Source organism: Rattus norvegicus, chromosome 2 (assembly GCF_021556685.1).
Source record: "Rattus norvegicus strain SHRSP/BbbUtx chromosome 2, alternate assembly SHRSP_T2T, whole genome shotgun sequence".
Taxonomy (NCBI): Eukaryota; Metazoa; Chordata; class Mammalia; order Rodentia; family Muridae; genus Rattus; species Rattus norvegicus.
In genome coordinates this window covers 172,776,609-172,801,926 of record NC_141535.1, presented here as the reverse complement: position 1 = coordinate 172,801,926, position 25,318 = coordinate 172,776,609, and the positions used below count along the sequence as shown (strand labels likewise).

The window sequence follows — 25,318 nt, the reverse complement described above, 5'->3', positions numbered from 1 at the left end:
TGCCATTGAACAATTGCCCCCAGACGTGCCTGATTCTGTCCTGTCAGCTCCAGGTCTTCTTGCCTGGTCTTACCATGTTTTAGACTCACAGAAGTTAGGTGACCAAGTGTATCTTCTGTCTTCCCACACAGATGAGCACAGAGTTCTGTTTTAGAGTCTGAGGCGGGCAGTGCCATTCTATCTGCCGTGCTCTCTTTGTAGGAGAAGAAATTAAACTTCCAGTGACTTCTGATTTGAACTGAGAAATTAGATTTCTCTCTTTAATCCCAATGAGTGCACGGAGGGCCTCCCTCTCCCTCACACAGAAGACACAAAACAAGACTCACACAAAACCCCCGCCTTATCCATGGAAGCCAGGTGGTGGTCACCTCAGAAACAAGAGGGAAAGAGCTGCTCCGAAGTTTGGGGTGAATCATTTATTCTTCCCCAATGCACCATCCCAAGAGAGTGTTTGAAATTGATCAGCAGAAAACGTCCTGTGAGTTTATCTTCGGGCGAGTTGTAAGAAAATGGAGGGTGAGGAGCCCAGCCGAGGGGTGTTGCCTGCTTGTTACTATCTTGCCTTGGTTGTCTCTTGCCCCATGCTGGCTCCCTGTAGGAAATGCTGCCCCTTGTTTCTGTTTGACTTGCATCCTGATGAGATGCTCTGCTGAACCTATCCAGTGCCAGATGATGAGCAGGTTTGTGGATGACGGAAGGAAAACGACCACAATGACTGGAATTATTGAATTTGTTCTGACACACACGTGTGTGGTTTCGGTCTCTCCATTGTGTGGAGATTTCTTTGTGGTTCATGGAAAATAAGCCAGGAGTGAAATTTGTCTTTTGTTATCAGAGCTTGTTTTTGTTATAGTTTTTGTGCCTGGGAAAATTGGTCTAAATATAAAATTCTGCCCCAAAATGATGCACTTAGCCCAGCAGGCAGATAGAGTCTGGGGAGAAAGTGCAGGCACAGGATGCGACCCTGCCTTCTGTAGTCTGCTGCCTGAGACCTTAGCCCAGACATTCCCCTTCCACCCGTGAGTTGGGAATCAGCCTTACCAGGATTAAATAGGGCTGTCATGTTAATCTGGAATAGACGTGAGGGAAAGCCTGAGGAAGCATCTCTTTTCCCCAGTGGATCACTCCTGAGTTAGGCTTTGTGTTTTCAGTGAAGTAGTATTCACTATACATGGAAATTTTCCGTTACTCAGATAATCAGCAGATGAACCTACCTACCAGTGAGGCACCGCGACGCCAAGCTTTCTTTCTGTTTCTTCTTTTATAGCAGATCTCCCCATGCCCATCTCAGTCTATTGAGTATGTTCTGAGCACTTGACCGCACCGTGTTCTTTGAGAACTGGCTCAGTAGGTCAGATGTCCGTGTTTCTGCAGAAAGTCGGCAGTCCTAGAAGAAGGATAAATGTATGAAGAAAACTGAAAATGACACTGATTTATCTGGAAAAATGGAGGTGAAGAAGATTGGTATAAGAAGAAAGTTGCATTTGGGCCACACTTAGCAGCCATATTGCTGGCTCTGTTGTCCAGCCTCAGATTACCTTTCTTCTTTAACCCTGTTCCTGGAGGAACTGCCTTTCTAGGGAGTCAGTTCTCAAAAGATCACAGGGAAGCCACAAAATAATATACTCAGCAGATTCCTTCAATATACGGGAAACATTCAGCAGCTGAGGGACAATGATGTTCTTACCACTTCTCATGCTGAAAATAGTAAACTTGAGTCCAGGATCCAGAGTGTTTCTCAGTTAGTAAACAAGAAAGGGCTGGAGGGCGCTGTGTTTGGAACAGTTCTCCCGTCTTTGCTTTTGACTTACTCCCACCCCGGTCTCCTCACTAATTCTGGCCTCAGAGTTAGACTGTGAAGTTCACTCTGACATACTATTTGGAGTATGCCCTCCCTCCTTCCTCCTCCTTTCTCCTTTCTGTACTGGCTGGCCTAAATTCCTATGTAACCCAGGCTAGTCTCTTTGAACTCACATCCTCTGCCCTGGCCTCCCACGTGCTAGCATTACAGGCATGTGACATCATTCTTGGCTTGCAGTACCTCAGTAGCCAAACTCTATTAGATGAAGTTTAGTTACACTGAATCATATATTAAATTATAGTCTGGTAAATCACATTGAAGCTAGGGGGTATAAATAATATGCATGTGGTGCCGGATAAGAAGCTTTGAAATTAGCCCTTTGCTAATTTCTTCAGAGAGTTGGGGGTTGGATTGTGGTTTATGATGGGCAAGGGAAAAACAAAACCATGTTGGTGTTATAAGGATGGCTTGGGCACCTCTCATGTGAGCAGAGGCCTCTAAGACACGGCCATTGTTTGTTGGCAATAAAAACATTATTTCTCTCTAAATTATTGTTTAACTGGTCCTGTGGGATTAGAATGATCTGTAAATAGATGCCCATGGCAAATAGGAAAAAAAAATAATGTTTTAGAGAATCCCGTGTCCCATGTAAGACCATCGTTTCTTAGGATACATTTAGAGTCCCCTGATTTCTTCTGTCGCAGCCCCCTCCTAATTCTGTAAAGTACTGACAAGGGAGCAGGAGAGGAGGGAGACAGAAGAGCTCTCTTTCTGTATGAACTGCTGTACTTTCTCTCCACTGCTAAAGTGCACTTAGAGAAGCACATTTTGTTTCATCTGTAACCGGTACCCCTGATTACCATACCCTCATTTAGATTGTTTTAAATGGACACCGCAGCTCAGAAAACGATAGTCACTTTTCCTGTTAGTCTTATCTGTGCATTTGTCTTTAATTCTCAAATACAAATAACTACCCCCATTTTACAGAGGAGGAAGAGATTAAATGGCACTGTGCAGTTCATATAGTAAAAAACGTTAGGTTTGAGCCTGAGTCTGCCCACCTGAAAATTCTGTGCTCTTTCTGAAGTCCACTGTCTGTCCAGGGCTGGCCATCATTCTCTCCGAGGCTCACATGACTCCTTAACTCCTGGTTCAGATCTAAGTCCCGGTCTCAGATTGCCCAGTGTTCTGGCCTTTGTGTACAACACTTAGAATAGTGTTTGGGCTGTCTTTCCATCCCCACCACTAAGTGCTGAATTTTCAATGTGTTCAACATATGTTTGTTGAAGAGGGCTGGCCATTCCTTCAATGTGGGTGAAGTTTGGAACCCCGGAAGGTGCTGTATCCATGACGGTGCAGTATGCACAGCAGGCCACCTTTATCTACACTGAAAACAGAGTGGGGTGTAGAGAACAGGTTGATCAGATCCCAGATAATGAAGGTATATGTGGACTGAAGTGGTTGGAAAGAACAATGTTAATCTGTGTACCTCCAGTTTGGGTCAGCTGAGACCAGAATTGCCTTAGTGAGGGAACCTCTAGCCTTGAGAGACCCACACTGCCCCCTGGAGTGTGTCTCAGTGCCCCAACCCTACTTTCCATTGGGTAGATGGAGAGGTATTCACCATGCAGGGACTGTTTCCTTCTTCCGCCAGGCAATATAAGTTATACAGACACACAGACACATACAGACAGATATGTGTGTGTGTGTATGTGTGTGTGTGTGCACATTCATTTATTATATGTATTATTTGTGTGTCTGTGCACACAGGCATGCCATGTCCCAGTGTGGAGGCCAGAGAACAACTTGCAGGAGTCAGTTCTCTCCTCCTCCCATGTGGGTTCCTGGGATCAAAGTCAGGTGTCAGGCTTGGGAGTAAGCACCTTTACCCACTGAGTGTGCTGCCCCGGCTGGCATCTTTAATGCCTGTAAATGCAGGCAGAAGCAGGCTGAGACTGGCTTTTATTTTTAAAGTAGTTTCCTTAGAATATGTTGCAGACGCCCTCACTGTAGCCATCTCTCTCATTTCCTTCTTTCAAAAATATTTTTGGGAATACGTAACTCAATGATTTGAATGTCACCTCCATCCTTCTCTGCCTGCCTCTGGCAGTGGCATTAGTACACTGTATGGCCTTAAGGTGGAGGAGCAGAAGGGAGACAGGAGGGGGCTTGCAGGATTCATCGGCTCAGACTGTTTTCAGACCTTCAGTAATCGAATGCTTTCTGTCCTGAATTTTTGGCTGAAGTTTGGGGTGGGAACCAGATTATCTGTCTTCCCTTTTGTGCTTGAGTGTGTTTCTGGGTGGTCTGTGTTCTTAGAAGAAGGGGTGGCTGTGAAGGGCCGTCCAGCGGCTGCCCTTGGCTGCCCACAGTGGACAATCCTGCTGCCATTGGCTTGCTTCTCTGGCAGCAGCCAAGGAGCTCAGAATAGGTTCAGGAAAGACCTGCTCACTTCTGTTTCCTGTGATGTAGCAAGTGTCCCTTCTGCTCCTGGTCCTGTTTCTCCACACTGGTTAGAACCATGAGGTAGAAGTACTCATCATCGACCCATGGGACCAGCTAGTTAGTTTCCTCCTCTGACGTCAGCGAAAAAACCAAAGAAAGCTGGCTTCTACTTTATAGAGGATGTATGTCATAGTCACCTGACCCCCACTGCCTGCCACCCTCCTGAATGACAGAAGGTAAGATCCATCTGTTTGCCCAATGCGACTGCATCACAAAGAAACACTGAGCAGGTGGGAAATTTATTTTTCAAGACACATATAAACCTGCCGCCGTTGCGGAAAGGACTCTGGTACTAATATAGATGCAAATGGAATCACCCAACTAGAGCTGATTACAGGAGGGTCAGGTGTCTCTCTGCTCAATTTCACTCCTATGCAGCACGATAACGTGCTGCGGCAACTGTGGGCATGACGGCTGGGCCTCTTTTTTCTGAGACAGAGTTTTGACTTTGTAGAAATAGAATGTGACATCCATACAGCTCCTTTTTAAAAGAAAACAAGCTGCCCATTTGGTCCATTTCTGAAAAACTTGAAATAATAATAATAATAATAATAATAATAATAATAATAATAATATAATTTTAAAAAGATGCTTCTAGAGTAAGATAAGAAAGAACCAGGAGGACTGTAAATTCAGTTGCCATCCTGTTCAGAAAGCCAGGGGCAGACCTGAGCTCTTTGTAGCCTGGCGGGTAGGTGGGGCTGGCACAGCCGGTCAGAACTGTGTTAACGCAGTGTCTGTTGGATAGCTTTGCTTCTCAGTCAGGTTTTTGTACATGGGCATGTCGTGATTCCAGGGTATACCAGCAAAGCACCTGCATATAACGTATCGCGATTGTCTGTACTTCTAACAAACCTGTATGCCTAAGTTCCACAGAACAGTACTTGCCCTTACTACATGCAGGCTACACTAACATTTCTATTTGAAAATGGTCTAAACCATTAGGGAACCAGCCAATTGAAATCACTCGCCCAGTCTCAAGCTACATATTTTTTAGAACACACAACTTTAAGGGGCCGGCAAACACAGCTGACATGGAGAAAGAGCCAAACAAGGCCTAAAGGAAGATGGAGAAGTGGCTAAAGATTTCTTCAAAGGACATTAGACATTAGTCAAAACTGAGTACCCAAGGCAGGCCTTGGTCCTACCACTTGGCCTGGGAGCAGGCAGGGGAGTGCCTAGGTGGCAGGAGCAGGAGCATTCCGAGGTTTACAGCTGCCTTTATCTTACCTTTAGGGAGCTGGTGGGATTTGAGTTTTCACTATGCTTCTTGAGTCATTACTACCCTACCCTAAATATGAAATAGCATTCTCGACCTACGCCTGTGTATAGACATTGTTGATTTGAATGACGAGTAGATTGGTATAGCTGGCTATTTCTGTGTGAGTTGGTAGTTGCCCGCCACCCTTTATAGAACAAGGTGGGTACTGATAACCTTCTGAGGCAAAAGGCCCTTCTGAAGTTCCAGCTGGGTGTCCTTCACCACTGCCACTTCTGCGTCCTGCTGATGCTGCGCTGGGCCCTAGCAGAAGGCTCCATTGCGCATTCCTCAGGCGAAGTGACTGTCATCTGTGGCTATGGTTAGCTTTCAAGTGATCACACTTAGGCTCTTAGTCTTATCCTCATTAAGGACGCTGTCTATCTGGGAGGATTAGAAGAAGTTTCTGAGAGAATGATAATGGGGCAAAAAAAGATTTTCTGGGATAAAAGGCTCTGAAGTATACAGTGGGGAAGAGCTGGAGGAAGGGAGCTAGGTCTCCCTCGTTGGGGTGTTAGTTTAAGGTAAGTGTGACCTCAATCTGTAAAGAGTTTACAAGTGATATTTAATGGGATTGGGCTGTTAATATTTATAGCATGTTATGTAAATGCTGCCCCCCAAGTGCTTCCTTAAATCCTCTTAGCTTATTAATGACAGCTTTGATTTCTAAAAGGAAATAAAATCTTTTCATTTATCCAGCCTAAGAGTAGTAAACAATAGCAGCCCCACACCCCTTTCATGTTGGCCCCTGAGGATGGACTTGGATCCTTTCGAGTTGATCGCTGGGTTTTGGAGCTTAGCAAGGTCACATGTGACCCAGTGGGGAAGCTGCTGCTGCTGCAAAAGCAGCTTCTGGGTTCTCAGGCCATTCCAGGCAGGCAGCGCTTGGTAAAGTACTGAGGAAGCTAACCATCCGGAATGGTCTGGCTCCCGACTCTTTTCCACTTAGGTGTTTTGCCTTCATCCTTTGGGTTGAGGTTTTCAACTGACCCTGATGTTGTAGTTAAGGGGATGTGCATAGTGGGGCCCCTTGTTTGAAGCTGAGAGCTGTTAGTGGCATTAGTTTTGGAGCTCCTCACTAAAAATGTATCTACACACCTGTGGTCGTAATGCTTTAGAAACTGAGGCAGGAGGATTACAGTTTAGAGGTCATCAATTGGGAGGCTGAGTCAGGAAGACTATTAGAGTTTACTTGGTTCATGCAGGGAGGCCTAGGCCAAAAGCTAAGGGATGGCATGGTGGACAATGGGCCAGGGTCGAGTAGAATTTCATCCACAGAGGCACTTGTGCATGCACACACACATACACACACACACATGTACACATACACACACACACACACACACACACACACACACACACACACACACACACGAAAAAGAGAAACAGCAAAGAGGAAAGGCAGATGGAAAAGCATCCATTCCCTGTGCCTCCAGGACACAGGTAGAGCAAGACTTCTTCGATGTTTGCTCATCGCAGTTCCTTTTGCCCGGGTTTTACCTGACCCCGGATATAGGCGCACTCTTTATTTTCCTCAGTGACATAACCAGCAAGAAACAGCTAGAGGGGAGATGGGCTTGTTTTGGCTTATAGTTAGGATGGTACACAGCCCATCGTGGTGGGAAGTGTGGCAGCAGAAGAGTCAGTCACATAGCATTTGCAGGAAGAAGAAGAGAGAAGGCAGAGTCAGGGCTCGGTTCTGTAACTCCAAGGCCTGCTGTCAGTGAGTGACTCTTCCAGTCAGACTCTGCCGCCTAAGTGGCACTGCCAACTAGACACCAAGTGTTGGGGGACAGTTCATTTTACTACCATAGGTATATAAAATAGATAAGCAAATCAAATGCTTATGTTAATAAATCATATTAAAATAAATTAAGATAAGAGCAATTATTTATTACACATATAATTTTGCCATTTATTAATACGAAATCAAAGTTGCATGCTGATGAATGGTCCTATCTATTTTTCCATAAAATATTAATTCTTGACTGAATATTTGATGCCACAGGATGTAGAACGTTTCCAGGGTGTTTCAGAGTTGATTGATGCTTTGATTTTATCATCGTCAGTTCTGAGAGTACCACTTCACATAAATACATGGCACAAAGTGGTGGCAGGGTGGCTTAGGATCGTTTCAGAAATTGTTAGAAATCCTAACCTAATGCTGATTAAAAGTTTAACAAATTTTCTGAGTTCTGTGGACCTCACGTTAACAACTCAAATGGCAGAGTCTACCGTAAGCAAGCGTTCTACTGCAGTGCAGTCCAAATGTGCCGTACTCACGCGCTGAGGGTAACAACAGGAAATACCGTCAGCCTTCCTAAGACAGACTGTGGTGCATCCCTAAGGGCCGGAGCAGCATCGCCACAGTTCATAATGATTGCCAGTGCAGAATCCGAGCAGAGTTTCTTGGCCTTGTGTGGCACGACAGCATACGATCCCCATGGTAAGTGTTTAAAACCAAGGCTGCAGTGAACTTTCAGAGTACAAGAGTGAGTCATGCCAAAAGCACCTCAGATTGATTACAGATTTTATTTTAAATTCCTTTGCTGGCTATGTATTCAGAATCCCTTTATTATTCCATATTTTTCCCTATCTCCATATTTATTTATGGGGTCCCAGCCACAGTTTACAAAGCTGGGGTGCAGAGGATATGGGAGAACTGTTATGTTCAACTCTGGTATACATCAGTTGCTGGCCTTGACGGGTAGCTGCCATTCACCCGAGAGGAGGTCCTCTGTGTGCTTAGCTTTGTGTGCAGTGGGGTGACTGGTGTGAATTGCAAGGCAGCTTTAGCTGTGTCCCATGCAACCGCAGAACACGCCAAGCCATTGCAGCTATCTGCAGAGGCAGGGCAGCTTGTGAGGTGCACTTTCTCCATGCAGTTTCCTTCCCCAGAGTCGATGCTCCTCTGATTCCTCCTCCTTTATTATATTTGGGTTACAGAGAGCCCATTAAAGTGGACGTCATGTGCTGTTCTGAATGCTTGTGTGCTCACAGCTAAGAGGAAGGAGGGTGTTTGCACTCCAGAGATGTGCCCCCGTGGGAGTTCCAGCAGATTCTGAAAGAGTAAATTCAAATGGCCTTCATTACCATAAAGTCCATTATTTATTAGAATAAAGAAAGGAGACAGCCGATTTGGAATATTTTACCTACCTGGACTCATCTTTCCAGAACACAGCTGAGCACCAATAACTTATAAAAAGTAACTCAAACCACTCACCCGAGAACACCACGCCTGCATCCACAGTGAGGTTGTTCATGGCCTATCTACACTGATCCCAGAGCTCTGGATATCTGCAGTCTAAACTCGTCTGTGGGTTTTTAAAGCTGAAAATTAAAAGGAAAAGAGAAATGCAGTATAAAGGGAGTGGCCTTGGTACCATTACAGTGACAGTGAACACTCTTCCCTTTAATTAATTAATTGATTAGTTAATTAATCCACTTTACATCCTGGTCACAGCCCCTCCAGTCTCCTCTCACACGGCTCCTCCCCCTCCCCTCTCCCCTCCCCCTCACCCCGCCCCGTTCCAGCCTACCCTGACACATTAAGTCAATGTAGAACTAGGTACACCCTCTCCCACTGCAGCCAGACATGCAGTCCAGTTAGGGAAACAGAATCCATAGGTAAGCAACAGAGTTAGGGACAGACCCCGCTCCAGGGGGAAGCGTTTGAAGACCAAGCTGCACATCTGCTGCATATGTGTGTGGAGCCCAGGTCCAGCCCATGTATGCTCTTTGTTGGTGGTTCAGTCTCTGGCAGCCCCCAAGGGTCCAGGTTAGTTGACTCTGCTTGTCTTTTTATGGTGTCCCTAACCCTTCCGGGTCCCTCAGTCCTTCCCCCAACTCTTTAAGACTTCCCAAGCTTTAAGAATTCCCAGGTTTGGCTGTGGGTCTCTATATATGTATCATTCAGCTTTTGGGTAGAGCCTCTCAGAGGACAGTTATGCTCAACTCTTGTCTACAGATATAACAGTATCATTCACCGTGTCAGGGTTGGCTCTTGCCCATGGGATGGGTCTCAAGTCGGGCCGGTCATTAGTTGGCCATTCTCAGTCTCTGCTCCATCTTGTCCCTGAACTTCTTGTAAGCAGGACAAATTTTGGGTCAAAGGTTTTGTGGGTGGGTTGGTGTCCTTATATCTCTACTAGGCGTCCTGCCTGGCTATAGGCAGTGGCCCCTTCAGGCTCTATATCCCCCACTGCCAGGAGTCTCAGCTAGAGTCACCCTCATCGACTCTCTGGGGCCTCCCTCATCCCAGGTCTCTGGCACATCCTAGAGTGCCCACCCCACCCTCACCCCCACCCCAGCCCACCACACTACTACCTACCCACCTTGATTGAGGGAAGCAGGAGAGCTGGGGAGAGAGGGTTGGACAATGAACACTTTTAAGGGAGGGAGGGAGGAAAACAAACTAGAAAGAGGAGATGCACGCAGACAGCATTGCCATTTGCTCTGTGTAGAGTGGAGTATACTGGACGAGGCTAGGTGTTTGCAGCGTAAGGAAGCCCAGAGCATGAGCTGAGCATTGGCTGGTTTCAGTATATTTGAGGGTGGATATTTCTGTGCCCAACAGCGATATTAATAACCTGGCGATGACCTCTGAGATCAGCTGCGACATCTGCTTTTAGGAGAATAGAGAGCATGCAGTAGCTCTTAGAATCAAGGTTGAGGGGCTGAGGATGTGGCCATGCAAGCACGAGGACCCAAGCTCAGCCCCCTACCATGTATGTAACATGCTAGGTCGCGGTGTGCATCGGTACCTCATGGCTAGGGTAGCAGACATGGGGGATTCCCAAAGGGCCATTCACCGTCCTAGTGGGATAAGTGGGCTTCGGGCTCAGTAAGGTACCCTTCCCCCAATTAAAAACCTGCAAGGTTTATGGTGATCAGAGGGTACACCTGACATTGACCTCTCCCCTCCACAAACACAACCACACAAACCCTCCATACACAAATGCCTAAGGCTAGCATTTTGATGCTTTAAGCCTCCAATCCTTAGCTCTGTGAAGAATCCAATTCAGGTCTGATTCATTGAAAGACTGACTTTTTTTCTATATAGGAAAAGCACATAGGTAGAAAATCTTAATTTGTACTATAAAAAAGACACCATTGCTCTATTAAGCAGTAAGTTCTTGTAGCACTTTGTAAATAATGCTTTATGTGCAGTACTCATTTATGAAAATATTGGCTTGCTGCTCTCCAGAAACGCATCTGAGAGAACATCTGCAGCACTCCATGTCTGCCCCTCTCCTTTGCAATTTATTATATTATCGTTAAATTTGCCATAGCTTAGTCTCCTGAACGTAAAGAATGCTCTTACGTTTACAGCGCCTTGTACTTAGAGGATCCCAGTAAATGTTTATTGAAGGACTAATAATGAGACAGATTATACCGAACTTTCTAATTAATCCTTTATTAACCATATAAATACTTTTCATACTCTCCCGCACTATTTTCGAGTATGTACTAAAACGTTTATAGGGTTTAACTGCGTTTTGACTCGAGCTGTCGGAGCATATGGCTGCCTTCCCTCTTCCTTCCCCTTCCCCTTCCCGAGCTGCAGGGCGGGTGTTATGCACCATAGACATGTGGTTGGCTCCAGCTAAAGGTTCTCATGGCAGTGTGTGTCCCTGTGCTGAGTTGGGGTGTTGGGGTGGGTCTCTGTCAGTCTGAGAAGAAGCTCACCTGTGCTCCCTCAGCCATTGGCCCTGTGCTCACCTGTGCTTCCTCTGCCATTGGCCCAGGTGACGGTGGAGGAGGTCATGACCACAACCGCGTACCTGGACCTCTTCCTGCGCAGCATCTCTGAGCCGGCGCTCTTGGAGATCTTCCTCCGCTTCATCCTACTGCACCAACACGAGAATGTCCACATCCTCGACACCCTCACCAGCAGAATCAACACCCCTTTTCGGGTATGGAGAGCCTCTGAGGAAGGGGGTGCTCAGCTCAGAGTCCAGAGAAGAACGGTTTGGGGAATGAAATTATTGATATTCCCCTCCCTCCCTTCCTCCCTCCCTCCCTCCTCCCCTCCCTTCCCAGTCCCCCTGCAGCTGTTATCCTCTTTCTTTGTGGAGAGACGATTTGATAACAGTTTTTTCCTATCAGGTGTCCCTTTGTTAAGGAGGTGACACTGCCCCCCACGTCCCTTTTTTCTCTCTTTTTGTCTGTGTCAATGCTTTCTTGTGTGGAGCTGGCAAAATGCACTTCTGAAGGAGCAAGATTCTAAGGACATAGCGACTTAGGTGCAGGGTGAGCCAGGGAGCACAGTGGTCAGGGCGTGAGGTAGCTGGTCTCCCTCTGTCCGTTGTGTTTTGAAGTGAAAGTCCAGGAAACTGAGTTCGGAGCTCCACTCAACTCCAAAGATCTGTTAAACACGGTGCATGGCGCCCACGGCAGCAGTGCATCCGCCGCATGATGGCTGCGTCTGGTTCACTGCAGCCACTGTTTAAAAGAAAAGGTAAAATCTAACAATGCGACTTTGAGTTTACACTGTATGCGTGTGCTACGTGTTTAAAAATAATATCTCGGAGAGGAAGAAGAGAGAACAGAACTACACAGGAAGAGTATCTTTGTATTTTGTTTGAACTAATTTAGTAGAAGTCGAAGGTAGTGTCTGATAAATTTCCTGGAAGAAAAAAGCAGCCACTAAGGAAAAAATCTGTAAACTACACACACACACACACACACACACACACACAAACACACCCCCCACACACACAGACACACAGACACAAACATACAGACACACACATAGACACACACAGACACAGACACACACACACAGACACACACACACAGACACACACATACACACACAGACACACACACAGACACACACACAGACACACACATACACACACAGACACACACACATACACAGACACACACACAGACACACACACAGACACACACACATACACAGACACACACATACAGACACACACATAGACACACACAGACACAGACACACACACACAGACACACACATACACACACAGACACACACATACACACACAGACACACACACATACACAGACACACACACAGACACACACACACAGACACACACACATACACAGACACACACACATTACACAGACACACACACACATACACAGACACACACACACAGACACATACACACAGACACACACACTATTTTACACATATTTTGCATATATTATACATAACATATATTTGCATATATTATATATAACACACATATATCATACATAAGTACATGTATTGTGTGTATTTATAATATATGTGTACAGCTAAGAAGCACGAATGGTGGCAGAGGTCTGTAATCCAGCACTTAGGAGACTGAGGCAGAAAGTTTGCAAACCTGAGGCTAACTTGGCACACATATCAGGGCACTGTCCCAATAAAGAAAAACTATATGAAAAAATTAAGGAAATTAAAGTGTTACACTAGGAAAAAAAAATCCCATTTAACAGTTAACCTGACAGCAGCAGGGTGCACGGTCAGCCTTCTCCAAGGAAGGCACAGGCCAAACCGACAACAAGGCTAGAGGATGTAAAAGCATTGACCTCATGCAGTCTGTCTGGTTACAGTGAGTCTAAGTTAAAAACAGCATTGACAGACCTTTGAGGAATCCACAGGTATGTAGGGATGTGCACACGATAAACAACATACTCATGAATACCAGCCGATCGAGACATTACAAGGGAAAGGGGAGGCGCCTTTGAGTGGCTACAAACATGGATGACCCTTGAAGGTGTTACACTCAGCAGCATAAAGCTGTTCCAGCCAGCAACCAAACCACGAACCGCTCGTCTGAGGTGGATAGGAAAGCATAGTCAAGCTTACAGAACCCGAGAGGAGAGGGATGATTTCCAGATACAACGAAGCAGAATAGTGGGGACTGCCTTAAGCCGAGGGGGGGATCTACAAAAACTCAGAACTAAAACTTAGAAGAGAAAGTGTTCCCTTAAGGTAAGAGTGTGCTTATTAATTATTTAAGCGCGGTGCTTCTGTTTATATAATTAAGCAAACAAAGACCCAGATTAAATTAAAGCTGCCTTCTTTTTAGATGACCTGATCTTCTATGCAAACAAACAAACAAAAAATCTAAGGAATGAGCTAAAACAAACCATTAGAACTCATAATGATTCAGAGGGCCGCAAAAAAGACAATTTTTGTGTAAAATCAATTCTATTTTTATGTGATAGTGAGGGTTTTAACGCTTCTTTTTCTGTTACTGTGATAAAATGTTCTGACAAAGACAGTTGCTTGAAGGAGGAAGGGTTGACTTTAGCTTACATCTCAAAGTAGAGGTCGTCATGGTAGGATGCCCAGGCAGCAGGAGCCTGAAGTGGCTGTCACAGTCTCCTCCACATTAGGAACAGAGAGGGGTAACTGCATGCATGTTGAGATTAGGTTTAAGTTCCCTGGCCTGTGGCCCACACTTAAGATGGGTCTCCAATAGCAATCAAGCTTATTATGATACCCGCACCCACATATCTACATACATCTCACACACACACACACACACACACACACACACACACACACACACACACAGAGGTTTATCTCCCAGGTGATTTTAGATTCTGTCAAGTTGGCAATTAACACTAAGCTTCACCGTGAGCCAGGTAAAAATCAAATTAAGATCATTTACAATCATGTCAAAAGTAATAAAATAATTGGGAAGGAATGTCACAAAAGCAGTGTAAAACATAGTGCAAAATTACAAATGTTTGTGGAAGAAATCAAAGAATTAAATAAGTGGGAAAACATTCTATGTTCATGGGCTGGAAGACTTGATATTGCTACTCTTAAAGTATTACCCAAACTGATCTACAGTTTGAATTCTTTCACTAAAAAACTAATTAGCCTTTGTTGAGATTGATAGGCTGATTCTAAAATTCACACAGAAACCCAAAGTTCCCAAAATGGCCACAACACATTTGGAAAAGAGACAACTAGGAATCAATCTATGAAAAACTGGCCCTGAGACCACATATATGGAACATTATATGGGCTAAACGTGTTTGGAAACACATGCACACTTGTGCATGTGTGTTTGTGTGCATGTGTGTATATATATATATATATATATATATGTATATGTATATGTATAAAACAACTAAAGAAAAAGAGGCCATGAGAAAAAAGAATGAAATTGAATTGCTAACTCAGACAATAAACATTGACTCAAAATGACTCAAGGTTTAAAGAAAATGAGAAAAACTGTGCAGTCATGCACGGTTAGAAACTACTTCTAAGATGACACCAAAAACATGGGCAACAAAAGAAAAATTAGACAAAACTAGACACATTCAGGTGAAGCTCCTTAGTGTTTTAAGGATACTAAGAAATGGAAAGGAGGTGTAGTGGGTGGACACACAGCCCATGAGCCTAGCATTCTGGAAACCGAGGCAGAAGTATCACATTGAAAGCCAGCCTGGGTTACAGAGCAAGACCGTATCTCAGAAACAAGTCTAAATGAAGATCCAGTGAGATGCCTCAGCTGGTGGAGGTCCTCACTATGCAAAGCTGGTTACCTGAATTCAGTTCATGGAAGCCACCTAATGGTGGAGGGGAGGACCCAGTCCACTAAGCTGTTCTGTTACATCTACATGTACACAGTGGAATGTGTGCCCACACACACCATGCACGCATATACAATCGTAATAGTTTCAAATAACAAACAAATCTGAAAATTTGAGAAGACAATCCACAGGATAGTTGGAAAGTTTTAAATCCTATAAAATACTTGTACATAGAATAAAGAACTCCTACAACTCAGTTATTAAAAGAACACACACCTTGCCAAGCACCTTGACAGTGATTGGCAAGGGTTACTATGGCAATGGATAAGCAAGATTTGAGACTGAAAACGTGTTGGGTGGCTGTGTTGTGAGAAAGAACAGAAAGGGTTCTCAGAGAGAGGTGATGCTAGGCTAAGTCTCAGAGGAGGCAGGAAAAGGCATTCCAGGTAAGCGAACCAGGTAAGGGGAGGTCTTAGGGTTTTATTGCTGTGAATAGTCACCATGACCAAAGCAACTCTTATAAGTTTAATTGTGGCTGGCTTACAGGTTCAGAGGTTTAGTCTATTATCATCAGGTAGGAAGCATGGCAGCTTGCAGACAGACGTGGTGCTGGAGAAGCAGCTGAGAGTTCTACATTTTGATCCACAAGCAACAGGAGGAGACTGTCACTCTGGGCATAGATTAAGTACAGGATACCTCAAAGCCCACCCCGACGGTGACACACTTCCTCCAGTAAGGCCACACCTACTCCAATAAGGCCATGCCTCCTAATGGCCACTCCCTAAGGGCCAGGCATTCAAACACATCTATTCAAACCACCACAGGGAGCACAGTGCCTTGAATGGGAGGAAGTGTGCTGTGTCTGACTACCTAAGCCTGTCACCACCCTGAGAAAAGGAGATGTTTGAAGCCAGGTCAAAGACAGCTATTTCTTAACAATACCTTTGCTGGTATAAGTTCATTCTGCCTAGAATACAAACTGGTGTTTACTTTCCTCTACGACAAACAAGGGTCTAATCTACTTAAATGGCCTGGTAGATTGACAACAGCCTACGATACAGAAGCTACAGTGGTTTTATAATTGGACATTTCCTCTGATTATTCCTTTTTAGGGAATAGAGATTGAAAGAATTCATGTGTTTGTAAAAGAAAATTCATTTTTTTTTGAGTGAACTCCTTAGGGAGGTAGATTTTCATACTCAGAGGCAGTAACAGAAAATGGAGCCAAGGAGAAAATTTGCCCCAATAGCAAGAGAGAAATTGAGGCTTGGAGCCGCAAACTCTGGAGAGAGCTGGCTAGGTTATAAGTACTTCCCAGTGAGCCCGGTACCGTTAATAACCAGTATCATACTTGAAGACACTTAGGACAGTAAGTGCTCTGAAGAGGAAGTGGGGAAGATTGTGTGTGTGTCGGGAGTTGGAGGGGCACACTCTTGTTATCCGGATCTTTTCAGATTCACAATATAAACACCAGCATCTCTCAGGCTGGCCCTGGGTTCCTAGCCAACTCTTCCCCAAGGGAACTGGTCTACTGAATAGATTTGTTCCTGGCAGCAATGTGTGTTTTATGAAAACTGCCAGGGATAGAGATACCATTTTGTTCTGTAATTCTGAGTTCTTCATCACCTGTTGGGGGTGGAGTTACCTGCGTGACACTGACACGGCCCGTATGTTGTCTCCAGCTTTGTGTGGTGTCATTGGCGCTGTTCAGAACTCTCATCGGTTTACACTGTGAAGATGTGATGTTACAGCTCGTTTTAAGGTGAGTTCCCGTCATTTTGTTCTCGTGAAAGAAACGTTTCCTCTGTACCACCACTGTTGTGTTTCACTTTGGCAGTGTAAATGAAACAAGGGCCATGCCTCTGAGGAAGAACATTATTAAGAGAGCCAATTTAATCTTTTTGGTGTTATTTACCAAAGGTAAATTTGTTTTATTACGGAAAGTTTTTAGTGAGGGCATTTGTATTATATTATAAATGTGTCCCTGAAAACAATAAGGAGAACGTTGGAAAAGTTTGCAAGTATTAAAACTCGTTGGGGTCACGACTGAACTTCATTCTCCTGAGGTACCCTTTTGGGGGGTGCCCTCTTAAGGGACCCCGTTATTAAAAAACAACTTTTAAAATTATAAAACACTTGAATATAATCTTCAGCCTTTTCTTTAGTAACATTACTCTGCGACTGTCCAGTCAGTGCGCTCCAGCTGTGAGGACAGCAGGGAGCAGAGAAGGGGCAAGGTGGGGGACAAAATGTTGCTGCTTGAGGATGGGAGTCTCAGCAGCTAAGATGGTCTGACCTTGTTAGTTAGGCAGCAGGCTCAGCAGTCCCCAGTTCTGCCTTCTCCCCTCTCTCCCACCCATGGAAACCTGTGTTTCCATGAAGGGAAATGACCTCGCTTCATTGCTAATGTGTGGTTTGTTAGCAGGCTAGCACCCCTGTGATTGCCTTTCCTCCTTTGTGCTGAACCCAAATCCTAATTTTTGGAACGTACTCCTCCAGTGAGACCCATCCTGACATGAGCTGCAGGGTGTGTAAGGAGGGGCCATAGAACTGAGGTCCCCATGAGAAGACAGCTGGAGCAAAAGTATCTGGCCGTCTCCTTTGTAATTGCTCCACATAGAGCTGAGACAGGCCAATGTTACCTTCCCATAGAACTGGGTTGGGTTGTGCTGTCAGCGCCTAAGCGGGCTGGTGTATAGACACAGAATTCTGTGATGGCCTAAGCGGGCTGGTGTATAGACACAGGGCTGTGCTTTCTCATGGGTAGGGCATGGAGGAGTGCAAAGCCTTGGTAGCAGAAGGGTGAGGCCTGGCCTGAGGATCTCCACTCTGAGAGGTGGGTGGCCAGCAGTTAGAGTGCAGGAAGTCAGCCAGGATACCCTTGAGTGTACCCCTCCTCCATAAGGACCTGTGAACCTGAGAACAGGGCCAGAGGTAGACCTGGGCTTTCTCTAGTCCACACTGGGTTTTGGTATGACTTGGGTAGAAATCACTGAAAGGAGCTGGGAGCACAGCTCCTTTGATAGAGCTTGTGTTGCAAGCACAAGGACCTGAATTTGATGCCCAGAACCCATGGGTGTGGTGGTGTCTGCTTGCAATCCCAGTGCGGGGGAGGTAGAGACAGGAGCTCTGGAGTTCACTGTCCAGCCATACAGATAACAGTCTAATCCCAGACCCGTGAGAGACCATGTGTCAACATAAACAAGGTAGATGTTGCCTGGGGAATGATCTATGAAGTTGACCTCTGACCTCCACGTGTATAAATGTGTATACAGAGGGGGAATGAGGCGGGGAAGGATGGAGGTGGGGGGGGTGGTTACTGAGGTGAATCCAAGTTCACTGATAGGACTTTCTGGGAATGCCTGGGTCTTGTCAGAAGTGCAGATTCCCCCAGAACCTGGTGAATCAGAAGCCCTGTAGGCAAGGCCTGTGAGCTGTGTCTTAACAAATGCTCTAGAGTGGTGGGTTTTCAACCTGTGGGTCGCAATCCCCAAGTTGCATCTCAGATATCCTGAATGTCAGACGTTTACACTACAATTCATAACGGTGGCAGAATTACAGTTGTGAAGCAGCAATGAGACAGTGTTATGGTTGGGGGTCACCACCACGTGAGGAGCTGTATTAAGGGGCACAGTGTTAGGAAGGGTGAGAAGCCCTAGTCTAGAAGATCCTGGGATTCCACTGGAGTTGGAGCATCACTGGCAGGAGGGATAGTTGATGGGAATATAGCATCCCACCGGCGGGGAATTAAATCCAGGTCTTGAAAGACTTGGTGGCACACCATGGAGGGCCTTATAGATTGTTGCTTTAAGGGAGACTATCATTTATAAGATTTTTAAGTAAAACAGTGTTTTTTGAACTTTTGGGGTTTAAATCAGGTCATCAGTAACTAATCTTAAGGCATTAGCAGAGAACAAATCCGATCATAAGGACACAGCTGGTAGTCTGTTGTAAAAGGATTACTTCAGCCTCTCAGCAAGTATCTACAGTCAGGACAGAATGCATTAGCAGGGCCTGAAACCCAGACCAACAACTTGGCAAAGCTCTTTTTACTGCTCAGACCCAGGCTCTCACTGAAGGTAGGCAAAGCTTGATTGCATTTAAATGTTTAATTCCTAAATGCTGCTCCACTGACAGCAGGGATAAAGTGTCTGTCTGTCTGTCTGTCTGTCTGTCTGTCTGTCTGTCTGTCTCTCTCTCTCTCTCTCTCTCTCTCTGTGTGTGTGTGTGTGTGTGTGTGTGTGTGTGTGCGCGTGTGTGTCCTGACCAGGCAGCCTGACCAGGTCCAAGGTCCATCGCTTCCTCACTGTCGGTCACCAAGGCCGGAGTGGGGCAGCTTTGCTTGCAGGGTGAGCCTTACAAGCTGCGCTCTGGTCCCTTTTTGTCTGCTCACAGCATTCAGATCTGCCCTCAGCAGTGGTGCTAAACATGGCTGCATCTGAGAGGCAGGCCTGGACCTTATGAAAGTGAGAAGTGAACCTGTGTCTGAGTGTGCCCATGGCCACACTAGGGCTAGCTGGTTCTGTGATGTCCCGGGGGCGCCTGCAGGGCACCAGGCTTTACAATTTCTAAGCAGAAGGAGGAGGGGGTGCCAGGTCTGAGGTACAGACAGCTTGACCGTGGAGAGGAAGATGGCAGTGCAGTCCAATTGTTCTTTACTGCGTACTTCCTATTTCCCACTCCAGTTCCTGGTGGAATGCCGGAAGGAAGCGCCTGAGGAGACCCGTGTAGGCCTCTGGCTCCCTCTCCTCCCTCTGAGCTGCGGACTTTTCTGTCCTACTTCTGGAATATGCTACCTCGTAGGATTATTGAGAGGAACAATTGAGGTGATATCCACAAAAACATTTTGAAGCAGTGTGGGGTACTACATACACTTAAAGGATGGGAACCTTCTAGAATATATATTTTAAGCTCATGAAAAATAATGTCTTTTCTGATTGAGAGTCTGTTCCCGAAGCAAGGGCAACAAAGACCTTTATTCTTCTAGGCATTTGAAAGAGTATAGAAGTAGATTATAATCTGCCCCTTTCATTTTTGCCCGCTGTGCAGTTGTTTATACCTGAGAAGCTTTTCGAGCGGTGAGCAGCATAGGCTATGTGGATCCCTCCTAAAGAAGATGTTAAATAAGCCACTGTATCTCCGTCTGTTGTGCCTTAAGTGCTCCTAAGTGTCGATACCTCAGAGTAGTGTTCTATTCATAACTGATGCAGACTTCTCCTTTGGCCAAGTGTCTGAGATGAGAGACTCTCAAAGAGAGGAAAGGTCAATGAGCAGGAAACCCAGGAGAAATAGCCCACTTGGTGTGCGCACCCGTGAGAAGCTAAGCACAGACTGGGAATACTGGGAGGCAGTGGTGCGACAGACCCTGTGCTCCAGGAATATCCCAGTTGTGGGGAAAATCAATTGCTTGTGCCTGGGTTGCCATTTCTCAATGTTCCTCTCAGTGTCTTTCATCAGGTTTGTGAGCCTGTTGTGTCCAGATAGGGACAGTTTTACTTGAAGAGAGATGATGTGTACACAGTTCAGGAATACTCTGTCTTGCAAAGTAGCTAGTGGACAGTGGCAGAGGTGGACAGCCAACCAGGGAGAGGTGAACAGGAGAAACATGGCAGAGCTATGGTTAGCCGTGAAGGTCTTTGGAAGCCCACTTGCCTGCTCACAGTCTTCTGTCTGGGGTGGCTGCTTCAGTTCCTGGTCTCTGCCTTTTGATTGGGTTGTTTCCTTGCCAGTGCAGCAGTGAGCAGTGTGTGCGCTGGGTCACCACTCGTTACTCACTGGCTAGATTGAATGATGGCCTGTTTTTTTTTTTAATTTCTTCTTTGAGTGTTTCATTCATGCATATATCTTGGTCATCTCTACCTCCCACACCTCCTCCTGCTCTGCAGCCCATGCCTTCCTCCAAAGCTCCTTTCCTTTCCTTTCTTTGTTTTTGTTAATAGTTTATTTTAATGAATGATACCCAGTAGAAGGTGGTAGAGGGTTGAGGAAGTAATGAAAATATTTGTGTGCTTACACACACACACACACACACACACACACACACGTAAGTGCACAGGTAAGTGGACTCCCCCCCCACCCGGAATACTGCAGAATTACTTAATCTGGATACTTAAGCACAGTACTTCTTAATCTGTGAGCTGTGTGTGACATTATAGACCTATAATCCCAGTACTCATGAGCCTGAAGCAGGGAGATCATGACCTGGAGGCCATCCTGGGAAACACAGCACTTCTGTCAGTCAGTAAACAGGTGCAGAGGTCTGTAATTATTACTTCCTAATTTAAATAAAATCTCCAAGCAAAATTAAGTATGATATAGTCAAAAGATGGCTTAATGAAAAATACCCGTACTGAATGCCTATGGGTCTTTCTTCTAGCAACAACCACAGTATATTAGGTTTATTGTTTGAGACGCTTTTAGCCTATGTTCTGTTCCCAATCTCTCAAAATGATGGCTGGACACAGGGCTTAGGCATGGTGTGCCTTCTCACCCTTAATTTAAAAAAGACAAAAAACAAAGGAACAGCAGCTGGGAGTGCTAGGGAGGTCGCCCATTGGGGTAACTGTCCCCATCTCCACCCATAGAGCCTCTGCTTAAACCAACAGGGGTCTCCCTGCTTCTGCTGAGAACGTGCACTTTCAAAGTTGTACATTGTCTTCTCTTTCTTCTAAGATTATTTCAAGCAATCCACTGGTAGTATGTGATAAATAGCTTTATTAGCTTTGATCCAGTGTTCCATTTTTTTTAAAAAAAAAACACTATTAAAAACAAAGAGTAGAGGCATGTGTATCAATTTAAGTTGGTTTGAGATGCAAACAGGCATCAAGTTCATGCTGTCTATAAAGTGTTGATTCCATGGGTAGTTAATGATTCAAGTGAGCATACAGTCGTGTGTAATCTGCATGGCTGTAGACATCACTGCATGGCTGTGGGCCTCACTAGGCTGGGAACAGAAGGGATCGTGTCAGTGCCGCAGGATAGGTTTCCTTGCTGGTATCCTTGCTACCTCATATCAGACCATAGTCTCTTGTGAAAGGGCAGCCATTCCGTCCCCGAGCGAGGACTCTTATTTATATGCATTCTTGAGCACATCTTTCTCCCACAGTTATCATTTGGTGTCTGCTGTGCCATTTCCCCTGCCCTGGCCCTTTTTCTAGATGGCTGCTGCCTTACTCCCATTGTATCCTGGGCCCTGGTTGCCTGTGTCTGCCTTCCTGTGCTAGCCCCTCCATACAGCTGCCCTGACATACTGGGGCAGCTGGATTACCTGTGATTCTCTCTGAATTTCAGCTGGGCAGTGCTCAGACAGAGGTGGGGATGCTTCTCTCCCCTCCATCACCCACTTTCCCAGGCGTCTCTATGCAGACAGCCCTTGTGAGGAAGGATGTCTTTATTTTCCACCCATATCATCCTGCCCTCACCCTGTAAGGTTCCAGACACAGGTCTCCAACGCATCTGAGCAAACCAGTCTTCTTCCCAGTACTTCCCTCCCTCTCTGCTCCTTTGTTCTTGTTGCTTCCAAGAATCAGCTTATGAAGTTAGATGCTGCCACACCAGAGGTGACTGATGGGGTGAATCTGACCCTTGGATCAGCAGTGCGTGTGCCCATGAGGGTGGAAGGCATTAGGTAGGAGATAGGACCCTCTTCCCTAGCTACACTAGGAATTTAAAGTACGCATACCTGCTGAGTGCTCTTGAAGCGATCACTTAGAGTGGATCAAGGGACCCCCATGTTTTTCTCCCTGACTCAGGCTCCTTGCAGCAGATGGGCTGTTAGAACAAACTTAGGTCTCCTTCATTGGAATCAGTGGGAGATGTGGGGGAGCCGCCCACGGTCGCCAAGTCCTAAACATGGCCTGAAAGCTGTATTTTTTGTCTTTTCCACAGGCTCCTCAGCCACAGATTGCTTGCCTTTGTGCTGCCTCTTTCCCAGGAGCTGTATTAGGCAGTAGAGCACATTCTGGCTTATTTAAAGCTTGTGCTTGCTCAGATGGGTGCTTAGGCTACTGTAAAATTGGCCCCAGTATTGGGTCCTTCAATCTACTCGGTCCATCCTTGTTGAAATGACTAGTGTGGTGTTTCTTTTTAGGACAGGCAGGCACTAAACATGCCCATTCTACCCATAAAGCTCGCTAATGTGCTCCACTGTGTCTGAAGCACAACCAGACCGTTCTCTTCCCTGGGCTCGTGTTAACATGACGATGCTTTCAGTCACCAGTCAACCCGTGCAACTGGGTCCAGGGCTCCCCACTGAGCTGTCAGGCATCATTTTCCCTCATGGCCATGGAGAACAGGAGAAGGTGTAGAGAGATTTGCCACCTTCACTTATAGCCTCTTAATTTAGAGTCAGGGATCATAAGACAAAACTGCTGAAGCAGTCCTTGCTCTGGCAATACATTTGCTGAGTAGGAAGATCAGACATATTTGTCATGCGAGAATAGTAATGCTTCCAGGTACATGTGGAGGGGGAAGAAGGGCTCTACCTTCCAATTGGGTCCAGGAGGTCTCCCTAGGGAGTGTGGTGCTTCCATGGTAAGGAATTGTCAGGCAGAGGAGTGGGAAGGCTCACTCCAGGGGGAGGTGGCAGTGGACTTAAAGGCATAGGGGTAAAGAGAGAAATGAGGTGAGGAAGCTTGTAGAGAGGTCTAGAAGTGTATCGAGAGAACAGTTTTGTTGGAAGGAAGAAGCTGCTCTTAGCATCCTTTTAAGCAAGGCGGTGGATAGCCAGAGGCCAGTGTGCTGGGTGGGAAGAGGAGGAGTCTTCCCCTGCTCATGACAAGTTCCAGTCCTTTTATCGTATCCTTCTGGTAGTGGTGGGAGGGCATTGCAGAGACACTGAAAGCTGGTTCTTTGTCATTTCAGGTATCTGGTCCCCTGCAATCACATGATGCTGAGTCAAAGGTGGGCTGTGAAGGAGAGAGACTGTTACTCCGTGTCTGCGGCCAAGCTGCTTGCCTTGACCCCTGTCTGTTGTGCCAGTGGCATCACTCTGACGCTTGGAAACCAAGAAAGGGATTATATTCTCTGGTCCAAGTGTATGCATGATGGCTCAGGTGGGAACACGTTAGGAATGGTCTTTAAACATGATGCCACTCCATCTCTCCTGACAAGACATGTCTCTTTGGGTAGACAAAATAACTGGGGTTAAAGAATAGTAGGAGCCTTTTCCTGTTCTTATGGCGTTATAGACTCTGCGGTTAGTATTCACCGAAGCACCTGTCTTTGCCTAGTCATTTCTTACAGACTTTTACCTTACATGTCCTTTCTACTGGTATCTTCAGAGCCCAAATAGGAAAATGTGTACTAACATGTCTTCTAAGTGAGTTATAGGTTGAGTCTGTAACCAAGGCAGACCTGGTTTTTAATTTCCAAAATTCGAAATTCAGGTTAAACATGATTTCCCAAAACGTTTTCTCTGTGCAGTCACATTTAAGGGCAGGGAGAAGGTAGTGCTGCCATTTGCAGATGGAGAAAGTGAGGGAGGAGAAACGAGTTGTTCAAGGTTATGTGTCGAGCAGCTTCTCTGACCACCATGTTTGTTCTGCGTCCTGCCTCTAGAGTTGCAACAGATACACGTCCCAGTGGGTGGGCTCTGTGGCGAGCTGGCAGAATTACTGCGTGGCAGTTGCCAGCTAGGACTCTGGTCTTACTACCTTTTGGGGGGAAATTCTTAATAGTCCCAAACCTTTCCACTTTTTTTGTGACAAAGGACTGGTCCAAGGATGCATGAGTTCAGGCACACAGGGCCCTTAGGCTTTGCCAGCATGTAGCCACTGCTCAGGAACTATTCCCAGGAATAGTTCGATGTCTTTTCTCTTGAAGTGTAAAGGAAGAGTGACACTAAACTTCTAACAGTAAAATGGTAAACAAGGGGACATGTGTCTGTCTGTTTTACTGGGCTTCATCTACGCTTTCAAAGGCTCAAGCCTGACCCAGTCTGGTAGAGAGTCCATTATGAAGGGGCACAGAGCTCACAAAGACATGGCACTGGAGGGTGGAAAGGCTCCAGAGCAGGCCAGTGCTTGGATCACCCATGGCCCTGCCACAGCCGGGGGTGGGTGTTCCTCCATCTATGAGCAAGTGGAGAAAACAGTATCCATCAGATAGGATCGCTAACTCCCATGTCAATGATAAAGCTCTTACAATATTTGAGATGTTTAAGACATGGTAGAAGGCATGGTTTTCTCTAAGTCAGTCTTTTCTAAACATTTCCTTTGCTGGGAAATCACAAACTT

The 25,318-nt window shown here is 45.9% G+C and overlaps 1 protein-coding gene across 4 annotated transcripts in view; it reads left to right on the top strand.

The window, feature by feature from the left end:
- Window positions 1-25,318, top strand: part of Fhip1a (FHF complex subunit HOOK interacting protein 1A) — a 252,515-nt gene that overhangs the window by 207,628 nt on the left and 19,569 nt on the right. For all 4 annotated transcript variants that reach the window (XM_087628641.1, XM_087628644.1, XM_087628636.1 and 1 more), the window contains 3 exon segments: window positions 11,312-11,479; window positions 16,766-16,845; window positions 23,946-24,136. In XM_087628641.1, coding sequence (XP_087484767.1) covers window positions 11,312-11,479; window positions 16,766-16,845; window positions 23,946-24,136 — 439 coding nt within the window.